Below are 12,724 nucleotides of genomic sequence, written 5' to 3' on the forward strand. Positions count from 1 at the left end.
AAGTGCAACGCCTATCTGGTCTACATTGTTCTCAGTTCCAACCTGCCCACCCACTCTCAGGAAGAGGCCAAGAAACAGGGACACGAGGACAGACATGGTCACTGGAGAAAAGGTTACACTGCAGGACTGTTCCAGATCAACATCTCTAACATTAAAATCATCAACACACACGGTATGTAAGTCATCTCTAACAGCAAATCACGGTAGAAATTTAAAGGGGAGAACTGAGAAAGAGCTTTATTACTGGAAATGAGAAGTTTACCCTCTATATAGGTCACTCCTGTATCTGCAGAAGTAAAGGAACAGTAAAATCTGGAGATATTATGTCAACATCATCTTCTGCATACCAGTTCGTTGCCTGTATCACTAAGTCACTGCTACCGCCCTAAGATACTTATCATGAGAAAACTAAGCAAGCATGGCGCCGAGCTAGCTAACTGAGGGAAAGGCCATCCTGGGACTGCCGAGGGTAGGAGACCCACCAGTCAGGGACGATGCTATCCCCTTCAATCTTGCTACCCTGAATCTGTGACTGTTAGCCCAAATGTACCTAAAAGCACCCTTAAAGAGTTCAATTGCACTTGGCTTTGAAACACTTGCCATTTCAACCTATTCTCACAAAATCCCTCTATACTAATTGAACATTTGATGCTCTGTTCTCAAAGATTCCGCTTTCATAAGCAAGTTCTTCCTGAAGGGCAGCAGGTCACACTTCACAATCCATTTGCTCACCTCAGCTCACGGTCGGGTATGTCACTATTTATGAGGGCAGTTGTGACTTGCTGTAGCATTTCCAACACTTCATCACATCCAGTTAGGATCTGGGTGGCAAGAGCCAAAACACTGACCTTTAGCTCCTAGGTAGAAAAGATCATAGTGTTATTTTAAAGCTTTGTGATGAATATACACTCACAATGACAACGTGAAATGACGTATATTATGATGCATTTCCAAATTAAATAATGAGGTGGCCAGAATAAGCCCAAAGCAGTAAGTTCCGCTAGGATGGCAAGTAGCAATTTGATTTGGGAGGCTAAGGTCGGGAGTGCTGACAGAAATACGCAGTATTTCCCGGGAGCACAGCAAGTCCCCAGGAGAAAAGGCATTTCTCCCATCCCCTCCAGCACAGGAGAGCTCCCGGTGGCCAGCCCAGAAACTGTCCAGCTGGAAGAGTGCCTTGGGCGGTATGAGGGCAGCTAAAGAGAAAAACAGAACAGTAAAGGCGCATGTAGAGGCGGTGAATAAAATGAGACAAAAACACAACATTCTGAAACAGTACAAGTGACCTTTTTACTTAATGTTTTAAACCATTACACTTGAGAACAGGCAAGTTAAAAATTCAATCAAAGTAGCAGGCAGTTACAGGCCACTAAACATTAAAAATAACTATTAGAGAGTTTATGGGAATACAAATACTAAATAATGTAAGAAACACTAGTTAAGACCATTGAAATGTTTAGTTCACAATTATTTTCTATTAAAAAAACATAACCAATCTAACTATTCAGGTGAAATCTGTGGTGTTTTTCCCCCCAGAAATACTAGGTGACCCAGCCTACTCTACCTTTACCAAGAGTTATTTCTTTCCAGGGGTTAATTAAGCATTTATAAAAATTAGCCTTCCAAAGGGAAAACACTGGTTTTCATGGCTGGAATTTTCTGGGGTTTGTTTTTTTCTTCCTTTTTTTTTTTTTTTTTGGTATTATTAAGAGAAAGGGAATCCTGAATCGACCAGATGAGGTAAATCGTGGTTTAAGTCGTGCCGATCATCTGGGCCATGGCCTACTGGCTGCACACCGGGCTGTGGCACAGGGCCAGGTGTTTTCCATGCCTCGTCTCTGATGCTCACAGCAACCTTGCAACAGACTTGTTATTGTCCCTTTTTACTGATTAAGAAACTAAGGCAAAAGAAGGTAATAAATAGTATCAGCAATTTAAATGATTAATTCATGCAATTTTGCCAGTTTAAAACTGATTATATAATGAAATAAACTCATAAATATGAACTAGCACATGCATGATTTACACAGTATTATACACATGCATCAAGGCATAAGAAAAGGGGAAATTGTAATAGATTTTATCTTTAACTATGGCTTCCTTGCTTAATTTTTCAGTGTGTTTTGCTCAACATTGTAGGGAAGAGACAAGCTTTTATTGATTTCCCTAACTCTCCCACAAAGATGAAATTCTGAAGAACAATGCAAACAATAGCCTTAAGCATCTGTCAAAATTATAACAAACAATGCTATAAAAAAATCTCTGGATTGCTATAAATTGCCATGTAGGAACAAATTAGAGTTTACACAGAAGCTAACTTAAAAATAATTACAGGAAATGAAATGAACTATAGGTTTAGAAATTATTCAACATAAAGATTATGCAAAAATTATCATCTTTTTAAAGTTATGTGAATCAAGAGAATATAACAAACCAACCAAAATGTGAAAGTTGTTTAAATTGTTAGGCTCCTGGATTTATTTATATACTTCTATATAAATAAAACTTTCAGGTCCATATGAGATCACTTGTAAGTGACATATTTTATAGCTCTTAAAAAAACATGAAAATAAACGAAGGCACAAAAAGATTGACAGAAGCACATGGATGACACATTATGAGAGTGTCACAAATATGGTAACCACTGTGCAATGACATAAAAACCTATGAAATGAGTGGCCTAATATTACCTGTCACAAAAATATAAGCCATATGGTGAAATCTGACATCATAATAGACAGAAATTTATCCAATTAAGCTGTGCTTTGCACGCTGGGTAGAAAGCATCATTAGAATAAAGCTTGGTGTTTACCTGTACCTTCAATGTCTCTCCCTGCAAGGAGTTGTCACTGTCATCGTTCTCGTCAGGCTTAATCAAAATAGTGTTACTGAGAAGGTGGTTCTGAACTGCCATCAGATAGCGCAGGCAGGAGGATGCAGCCTTTAATACAAATAAGGGCATTTAAATGATCTAGATCCTACTGAAGGAAGGGGTCATGTGATCTTGAGTTTTTAAAAGATTTCGACAAGGGAAGCAAAAGAGAAAGTACAGAAAACAGACCAAGTTAGTGTCTCAGGTGATTTATTTGCATGTGGCTTTTGATACAGAATTTGACACATTTACCATAACTTTCTGCCTTCTGCTACATAATTCTCACTCATCACTCAGGTACTTACTTGAATTTTTGCCTCTTAATAATTTTCTTCCCCACCCTCCTCCCTGTCACATGTAGCTCCATTAGAGAAGACTCTACCAAAATTCTTAAAAGAATCTTTGGTTCTTATCAGTCTCCATAAAACACTGATGGTTTAGAAAGCAATGCTAAACTTCAAATTAACAGAGGAAGAAATCCTCACTATTTTAAACAAAACAAAAACATGCAAATTCAGTCAAATGATTTACTGCAACAAGACATTTAAAGCAGAGGAGTCGTCTTTGGAAAAGTATTTCAAATGGATTTGTCTAGTTCTCCATTTCTAGGACGAGCACAGTCATCGTGGACCTTCATCAGGTACGTCTATCCTTGTGAAGTGCGCGTGTGCACATGCCTCCACACAGTAAAATGAAAACAGGAACACTGGATTCAGTTTTACTTTCATTACACACATTTTTACTGAGATCTGCTCAAGATGGCAGAGTAGGTGGATGCTACACTCACCTCCTCCCATACATAAAAATTATAAGACAATTATAGAACAATCAACCTGGATAAATACATTTTTACTTACAGGCACAGTTGAAAGGAGTTTTTGAAAATCATCTTTAGAAACAGTTTGGCACTTGGTGATTAAGATACAGGATTCTCGTACAACAATCTTCAGAATGTAGTGTAAAAGTTCATCATTTAGTCTTTAAATGCAGGAAAAATGTAACAATAAGATATGGTTTAATAATAAAAGGATTAAAATGTATACAATTAGTATAAGATGATAAATAGAAGATATAGAGTTAATTGGTTCTGGAAGCAAATCATCTTAGTAATGATGCTAACAACTGGTTATATTATCTAAATCAAACTTAATGGAAAGAAAATGGTACCCAAGCACCTAGTCCAAATACTTTACAAACAGAAAAAATAACCAATACCCTTTTCCCCTCACCAGCTCTAACCACACCCTCACTCACTGTCACAAACCATTTGGATGACACCCTCTATCAAGATTTCTTAAATAAGCCCCATCTGTTACTTCTAAGTTCCCCTTCCACATGCCTAAGTTCCTTTACTGATTAAACTGAAACGTGCTAAATGGCAACTGTCGGATTTATTGTTTTTTGATTCTTCCACAGTTAAACTTAATATGCTAACTATATTAGATGTTATAGGAGACTAAAGTTTATCACATTTAAATATAAGTTAATTACTGAGAAAAACACAAAGAAAGAGTGACTAAGATAACTGGTGTCACCTGTAATGATCATCCTCCTCGCTGCCAAATCGGTTGTTTTGAAGCTGTTCAGCTAAATTGGTTAGGATCACATCCCGCAGCTGGGAGAGGCCACTGTTTCTCTCTCCTAACACAGAACAAAGCTCCATAAACAACCCTGGTAATTACACTCAGAAAAGAGATGCTATTAAAAAAAGTTTTTAAACATGCAGACTGTCGGCAATCTAGCACCCGGCATCTGTAGTTCCCTCACGCAAGCGACAGCAAGAACTATGTCGCAACCAATCTGGCTTTTTAAAACTAGTGCATCCTGATTTAAGTGTAGTTACCCCCTTGATATATCATAAAGTATGATTTCTAATTCTTTGACACGGTGAACTTTTATTATTGTTTTTTTTAGTCTACCTTTGAAGTTGCACTTCAATGTGTGGGGAAAAAAACTGGCTTAGAAATTCCCAAGAAGTCATTACCATCGATGTTCATTAAATAGCTACAATAAGGAACATTATGCTAAGCAGTGGACAGAGAGGGTTATAAAGCTTGAAGATACATAAGAACATGGTTTCTGCTTTCAATCTGGTTGAAGCGTTGGCATGTGCAGATACCTTTTGAAAATTAATGCTAATACATATTAAGGAAAAAAATCTATTATCTTAATATCCAGTTGTTTCCTTAGGGGGAAAAAAGGGATGGTAGTTCAAGGATAATTAAAGGATAATTCTTACCTTCTGTTAAGACCAGCTTAAGTAAGTTATTGATTTCCGTTTCACCTGGGTATAAGATATTTAAACCAGAGCTGAAATGACAGAAAAGAAAAAGCTTTTAGACAAATGTTCTAGAAAACTCAAACTCTATTTAAATTTTTATTAAAGATGCCAGTTTGGTTACATAAAACTGAGGTAAGTTTTACCACTAAAAAAGCGGTTGAACTTAAATTCACCGTGTGCCCTAACACAGTCCACTGATGGTTTGTTTCCCTACCCTTGTCCAATCTGCGAGTTACCAAAATGCCAACTCATGTGAGGTCAGATGCAGAGCTGGTTAAAGAGAACCGAGCTATAAAAAACTCAACGGGGTCAACGCAGCCACACATGAAGACTGTGCCAAAAATCATTTGAGAAGGGGGTTTTCTAATTCTCAGCATTTCCGAAAGGACTGAAAGAACAGTACTGCAAATAGTCCCAGAATTTTTCCTTTTTCCTTTTTAATGAGATCTAACATACAATAAAGCACATGTTTAATGTGTATGATTTGGTTAGTTTTGACATATGTACCTATCTGTGAAAGAATCACCATCAAGACAGAGAACACACACCTCAGTCCCAGAAGGTGCCGCATGGCACTAGATTTTAATTTCTGCTCTAACGGTCTCAGCAGAAAGAGCTCCAAAGCATACTCTGCTGCGGGAGGGGAGAACTTGCCCTCCCTCTCTGCCCACCTCTAGCATGTTACTTCCAGACCAAGCATTCAGTTCTCTCCTGGTCACTACATTATACTTGGTCATATTAAGGCTATATTCCTGGACAAAAGCTCATGGTACTAAAAAAAAAAAAAAATATATATATATATAGACATACAGATAATAGATATAGAATGACAATAGAAAATGGTCCATAAATTCTGCCCTCCTGCCTAAAAAGGTATTAAGCAGATTTTAAAAGGTTAACATTGCTTAACACTTACTTTGCATTGGGCCATATCTTATTAAAATCTCACAAACCTATAAAGTGAGTACTATTTTTATGCCCACTTTATAGCTGAGGAAATGGAAGACTCGAGGTCATAGCGAATAAATGGCGGAGTAAAGACTAGAATCCAGGTCTGCCTGCTGCCAAAGTTGGCCTCTTAACCACCATGCCAGACTCTCTCCCAAATGAGATAAACACCTGTTTACAAACAATCAAAATATACACTTCAAGGGTGTTTTTGTCTTTTTAAAAAAATTTTTTAAGGACCCAATGAGGATCTCAGGTACAGGGTGGGAAGAGGAGCGCAGGAACACGGACGGCTCGGGCCCCTGGGAGAGCGGCCACAAGCCACATCCGCTGGCAGGGCGCCTGTGCGCGAGGCCCTGGCGCGTGGGCCGGGGAAGAGGCCCCCGGCTACCAGCTTGCGGGGAGATCAGGAGGCACTGTGAGAGAAGCGTTCTGAGGAGGGTGCTAGGACAGTTATGTGCTGATTACCTGATGGCAAGGCAAACTTCCTTCTGAATTTCAGGGCAAATTTGATCTTTTGGTGCCATCAGCAGCTGCCAAAGAAGCAATCCCGACCGTCGAATGATGTCTCGATTTCTTTCAGTTTGTGGGCTGAAGAAAAATTTAAATACCACCTACAGAAACATAAAGGGCATATCTAAAAATGCTAATTCTACTGGGGATAACATTATCCCTCTGAAGAAAGTACATGTAGATATTCTTATGAATAGACTTTAACCACAATCTCTTCTATTGTGTAATAGTATAATTGCAGCAAATATTTTACATATATTAATTACAATGAACTGCATATAGCAATACTCCATTAACTGCTGTGTAATGAATATGATAATTCTAATTATAGGATTAGAATGGGGTAAGATGCAAAACAGGAATGTTATTAAATCTTCTTCTGGTAGAAATCAGCAGGCCAAAGCCAAGCCTTGTGTTCCTTTTCTCTATATTATCTTATTTATCTCATAACAGAGTTATTTACCTGAAAGACAACAAGAATGCAACGTATAATACAGGTATCTCCATTAACCATGGCCTTCTCCATAATATCACAAATACTGCTAAGGTGGTGTGCTTCGATCGGATGCTGCTTGCCCAAGACACTTGTGATTGGAAGGTTTGGGTTGGTAGCAAGAAGATTGAGCTGGTGTATGCACATCGCACCAACGTGGTGCAACAATTGGTTTATAACCTCATTCGTGGTTATAGCCTCTTCTAGAAAATAAAAAGGAAACTCAGTGAGGAAAGACATGTCCATGAGCAGTCCCCAAGGAATGGTCTTTTGACTTACAAAAGGTGCAGACACACACTAGGAGGGAGTATCTGGGCTCCAATCTCTTCTGCTGCTGCTAGAGAACCCTTCTCCCTGCCCCGGAGTGCCGAGGTGAAAACACTGGGAAATTTCCATATTTTTTAGATCATACGTAGCTACCACCATGGAGCCCGTTCTGTATGCTTGACAATCAGCTAAATGCTTTGCATGCATTACCTTACAACATCATTATGAATTTAGACGATTTTAGCCCGGTTTTGTAGAGGAGTAAATAAAGAGTCAGAAAGGTTAAGTAACTTGCCCTAGATCATGCAGCTTCTGAGTGGCAGAGCCGGGACTTAAATTCAGGCCATCTGGGCTCAGAGCCCATGCCAGTAATCATTCTAGTACAATCCATCTTCTATGGCTCCTCTATGGTCGAACCCACCACCCCTCCCTGGTGCAGAACTCTGTCCTCCCACAATACCTCAACATTTTTATCTCCTTTAGTCACTACAGCCTAAAGAGCCATCAGCCCAACCTTACAAGGGTTGACAAGCATCCTCTTATGTAATAACAAATGCCTCATGGATGGTTACGGGAACTCGGGAATGGAGGTAAAAATCTAAATAGGCAAAGTACACACACACACTTGCTTTTCTTTCCCTTAAAACAGCTGAAATGAACAGCCTAAAAAAACAAACGGAAAAGCAGGTCATCTTGGAGAAGCATGCCTGGGTGGGGGAACCTTAGAGCTGCAAAAGGATTAAGGGCACTGAGAAAAGGACTCAGAGAAACAGAAGAGAAGGCAACCTTTGCCAAAACCAAACTTTTCGACTGTATGTTAATCTTAGGGCCAGGCCAGGTTCCCTAATTCTGTGCCTTTTCTGTCCCTGATCTTACAACAGTAGGACTTTGGTTCCTATTATCCATCTTCACTAAAGACTTTTTCAAAGTCAGCTTTGGGACCTACCTAAATAAGTGATGGCTCTGATTCTTATCCTGGGTTAGACGGGGAAGCCAGCAGAACTGTCTGAACCGAAGGGTGTCAGATCTGACTACCTAAGACTGTCCGAGACTGGCTGCCGCGTTGGAGATGCACGCGGAGGACAGCAACCACAGAGGGGTGGGAGGGACAGTGAGGAGGCTATTACAATTCGGGGGAAGACAACAGTGGCCTAGACTAGGGCTGTAGCAGCGCCGGTAGTGGGAAAGGGCCAGATATGAGATATATTTTGAAGGTAGGAGCTGACAGGATTTGCTGATGTCCATTTGGGCATGAGCTGTGACAAACGAGAGTCAGATAAACCCAATGTTTTTGGTTTGAGCAATTAAGGAACAGTGATCCGCACCCTGGGATGTGGGAGACGCAGTAGGTATAGATTTGGACACAGGGAGAAATGGGGAGTTGGCTGTTGACATATTAAGTTGAAGATGCCTATTAAATATACACATGGAGATAAAGGCATAGTCTGGAGTTCAGGCAAGGAGCTTGTAGATAATAATTAGGGAGTCACTAATATATAGTTGACTTTTTCTTTTTGCCTTTTTTAAAACAGCTTTATCAAGACATAATTTATATACTGTATATCCACTCATTCTAACTACACAATTCAATGATTTTTAGTAAATTTACACAAACACCAAAATGATGAACCAAAGCAGAGAAATGACTATTGACCCTATAAAAATTAAAGGGAATACTATGAGCGACTTCATGCCAACAAATAAGTTAGATGAAATGCACAAATTTCTAGAAAGACACAAATTACCAAAACTCAGGAGAAGTTAAAAAAAAAACCAAAACTCTGAGTAGATAATTGCATAGCTTCAAAGTCTCACTTCCCCCCAAACATGTCTTAATTACTATGGTGATTCACACATGTCCACAAATTCTCTGATGCTTTCCCTTCCGGGAGCCAGAGCCTAATTCCACTTCCCAGGAGAGTGGACTTCATGACTTGCTTCTAACAGAGTATGGAAACGGAGTGCTAACTGTGCAGTGAAGAAAGCTGGGGTATAAACCAAGCGGTCCATTTTAATGTTGCTAGTGCCAAGTCACGTTGACATCACGTGCCTGTGACACATGATGCAACGAGAAAAGCACTTCATCTCTGCAGTGGTCCTCCCCACAATCTGTAACTTCAGTTTAAAGTGAGAAAACAACAGCTAAACCCAAAGTGAGGGACATTCCACAAAACACCTGATCAGTACTCCTCAAAAATCTTCTTCTCTCATGCAGACAGGATAACTCTATCCATCTACATGCAACCATCTCAAGTCTACTGTCGATCCACTACAATTTTTTCTTTTCAGTCATTGAACTGTTTAAACCCCAAATTTCCAATTGGTTCTTCAAAAAAAAAAAAGTATTTATTGAAATTCCCTATTTATTTGATCATAGTCATCATACTTTCCTTTCGTCTTTTAATGTGGTTTCCTTCAGTTCTTTGGAAAGATTTACAAAGACTGCTTTAAATGCTTCACCCACTAAGTCCAAAGTCTGAGTTTTGCCTGCAGCATATAGCTACTGATTTCTCTGCTCAGCTAGTTTGTATTCTTAAAATGTTGCTTCTAATTTAACTTTTTACTTGCTTTCATTTGTTTTTATTTTTGTCTTTATTTTTAGGCCTGCCTCTCTTGGGGTTACCCCATGAGTCAGAGGTTGCGTTCCTACACCTTTGGCTAGTGAAACTTCCACCCTGTGTAGCTCTGGGTGTTTTGAGGGGAACACATTGAAGTTCAGGAAGTTTAAAACTCTGCCCTGGTCTTCACTTTCTGCCAGCTCCTCTTCATATCTCTGCGCGCTCATGCTCAGCCAGGCCTGTGTGAACAGCTTGGGCCTTCTCAGGCTTCTTCTGTGGGAAGCTCATCAAGGCCCTCAGTAGCTTTCTTACTACCCAGATTTCTCTAGCAAATTTCTGGCGAGTCTGTTGGTTCACTGCTTGCCCTAACCAGAACCACAACCCTCAGTCTGGCAAAGCCACTGGTATTCTCTGTTTCTTTGCCACCAAGACTTCTACCAATACTGACAATGCTGCTGGGCATGTGTTTTTCCATGCTCTGCTCCAAATCAAGTCAGCCCACTCTGGCAGCAAAGGTGCTGGTTTACAGAATCTGCCCCAGCCTGGTGGAACTGCTACACTGACTGACCGAGCTTGAGGTGGGAGAAAGGAGCATCCCCAGCTAAGAACACCATAAATGTCCACTGTTCTAACCCAAAATTCAGTGGTTTTCTATAAATACCCACTTCTCAATTTGGTGCATGCCATTGGTCAATTTCCAGAGCCTAGAAATAGTTGTTTTTGATATTTTGTCAGTTTTAGCATTGCTTTATGGGGACAGAATTTGCTGAGCTACTCGCTCTTCCATACCACCATAGCTGACTTTGATGCCACAAGATTTTAAGTTAGTATTAACTTAATATTGCTTTCTGGCAGTGACGACCACCCCACGACAACATGCCTCTCACTAAGGACCCCCTTCATCCTTCCGCAGAAGAGAAGATGAAGCACAAGAAGAGGCACCTGGTGCAGGGGGCCCAGCTCCTACTTCATGGATGGGAAATGCCCAGGCTGCTATAAAGTCACCGTTGTCTATAGCCCTGCACATAGACAGGGCTATAGACAACTGTCTGTGTGCTGGCTGCCCCGCTGTCCTCAGTCAGCCCATGGTGGGGACAGCAAGGCTAACAGAGGCTGCTCCTTTAGAGGGAAGCAGCACTCAAAGCACCCAAATTCAAGATGAGTGGGGAACCATCCCAATAAACACATTTTGAATACCAAAAAATATTAACTGAATATTAAGAGTCTTAATATTAATATAGAGAAATATAAAGATCCTATATTGGTAATTCTGCCTAATTATAAATTTGTATATAAATAAATTGTCTATGTAAAACATTATAGCAGCATATAATCCCATGCCAACTACAAGACCAATTTTTGTACCAAAGATCTGACAATTGTAGAAAAAATATAATTTTCCTGTTAAAAAAAAAGTCTATGGACCACTTCAAAAGCTCTACTTACACACCATTTCCTTAGTCATAAAGCAATCGGATAATAAGATTTCAGGTTTCTAAGTTCAAAAAGGTAAGGCTGTTGAGCCACACTGTTGCTTGCGCAGTGTTCCCACTTCCTCGTGCTGTGGTCCTCTCTGATGCTTCCTGGGGGAAACATTTTCCTGTGAGACTGAGCGCACCTCACCTTTGGGCTCAGAGATGATGTGGCTGACTCCGAGCCTCTGGCAGACGTAATGGAAGGCCTGATTCCCAGGATTACACCACTGATCGATGTAGTCATTCGAGCAGGTCCACAGCATGTTGTTCACTGTATCGTAACAGGCACCTGCAAAAAGAGCATACTTTATTCAACTGTCAGTCACCATCTGCCGGTACACAGAGTTCTCGTAAGCACCGCTAAAGGATGGAAAAGCAAGGATTCTCCCCAATGCTGACAACCTACTCCCTACTCCCATCTATTTCCTTGGCAGAGCATTAAACTGAGGCTCAGCAAAAAGGCAGGAGTCAATCTCTACTTCGCTTTACCTCTCTGTGCGAATGGAACAAGTTTCCAGGAAGAGATACTGACTTCTACTTGACCTTTTTAATTCCAATAAGGACTCAAGTGGCTTCACTAAACCAGGGTACAATAGGACTAATTAACATTAAAATCTAGGTACAGCATGGCTGATTAACATAACACCCAATAAAAGCCTTAGCAACTGAGCCAAAAACTTAAGATATGAGCTTCCTAGGAGCCAAGGCAAAGAAAAAATAGTACATAATGCTCGTTTTCTAACAGGAAGCATACTAATTCCTCACAGGAAATAAATCTTTTATCTGCATGAATTTTGAAGAATTTGTAATAGGTATCAGACAACCTAATGGATAGTATTTTCAACAGCAATTTATAGAGATTTTTCACATGGCAATTTCTTATATTAATCCTCAAAATTAAACAGTAGTAAAAAAAATCTTTCAGGGAAACTAGAATACCACAAAGAATTGGCAAGATTTTTTTGAGAGAAACTGCTAAAACTCTGACTTTTCCAAAGAAATGTCGGCATTTATTTCTTACCCAATCCTGGTACAAGAGCGCCACGCCCCAGGGAGCTTCCAGCAGCATCTATGAGATCGGCACGGCTTGTGAACTGACCATCCGAAATATTATACACCAAGCTGGAGGCTAGGACTTTGGGAACAAACATTAAGCTGTTTAATAAGCCTTAAAATGATGGTCAGTTTATGTTTAAAGCTTAAGCTTTAGGCTCTTAACAAGACTTTCATAAAAAATCACAATCTTTTTTGTTGTCTATTGATGGTAGCAATGAGGATACAGAACAAGTACATAAGACCACAAAAGGAAAACTGTTG

At 39.9% G+C, this 12,724-nt stretch overlaps 1 protein-coding gene across 8 annotated transcripts in view; it reads right to left on the reverse strand.

Annotated features, from left to right (window-relative positions):
• HECTD4 (HECT domain E3 ubiquitin protein ligase 4) overlaps nt 1-12,724 on the reverse strand; it is a 151,730-nt gene that overhangs the window by 79,115 nt on the left and 59,891 nt on the right. For 6 of the 8 annotated variants that reach the window (XM_054593994.1, XM_054593992.1, XM_054593991.1 and 3 more), the window contains exons 10-18: nt 12,429-12,542; nt 11,556-11,696; nt 7,078-7,310; nt 6,570-6,715; nt 5,112-5,182; nt 4,408-4,513; nt 3,730-3,850; nt 2,813-2,941; nt 733-857 (exon numbers count right to left, since the gene is read on the reverse strand). In XM_054593994.1, the coding sequence (XP_054449969.1) occupies nt 733-857; nt 2,813-2,941; nt 3,730-3,850; nt 4,408-4,513; nt 5,112-5,182; nt 6,570-6,715; nt 7,078-7,310; nt 11,556-11,696; nt 12,429-12,542 (1,186 nt within the window). The remainder of the gene's footprint in view (nt 1-732; nt 858-2,812; nt 2,942-3,729; nt 3,851-4,407; nt 4,514-5,111; nt 5,183-6,569; nt 6,716-7,077; nt 7,311-11,555; nt 11,697-12,428; nt 12,543-12,724) is intronic. The other 2 variants (XM_054593995.1, XM_054593993.1) reach the window with 1 other exon arrangement.

This window comes from Pteronotus mesoamericanus, unplaced genomic scaffold (assembly GCF_021234165.1).
Source record: "Pteronotus mesoamericanus isolate MK-2021 breed Mesoamerican mustached bat unplaced genomic scaffold, CSHL_Meso_final scaffold_507, whole genome shotgun sequence".
Taxonomy (NCBI): domain Eukaryota; kingdom Metazoa; phylum Chordata; class Mammalia; order Chiroptera; family Mormoopidae; genus Pteronotus; species Pteronotus mesoamericanus.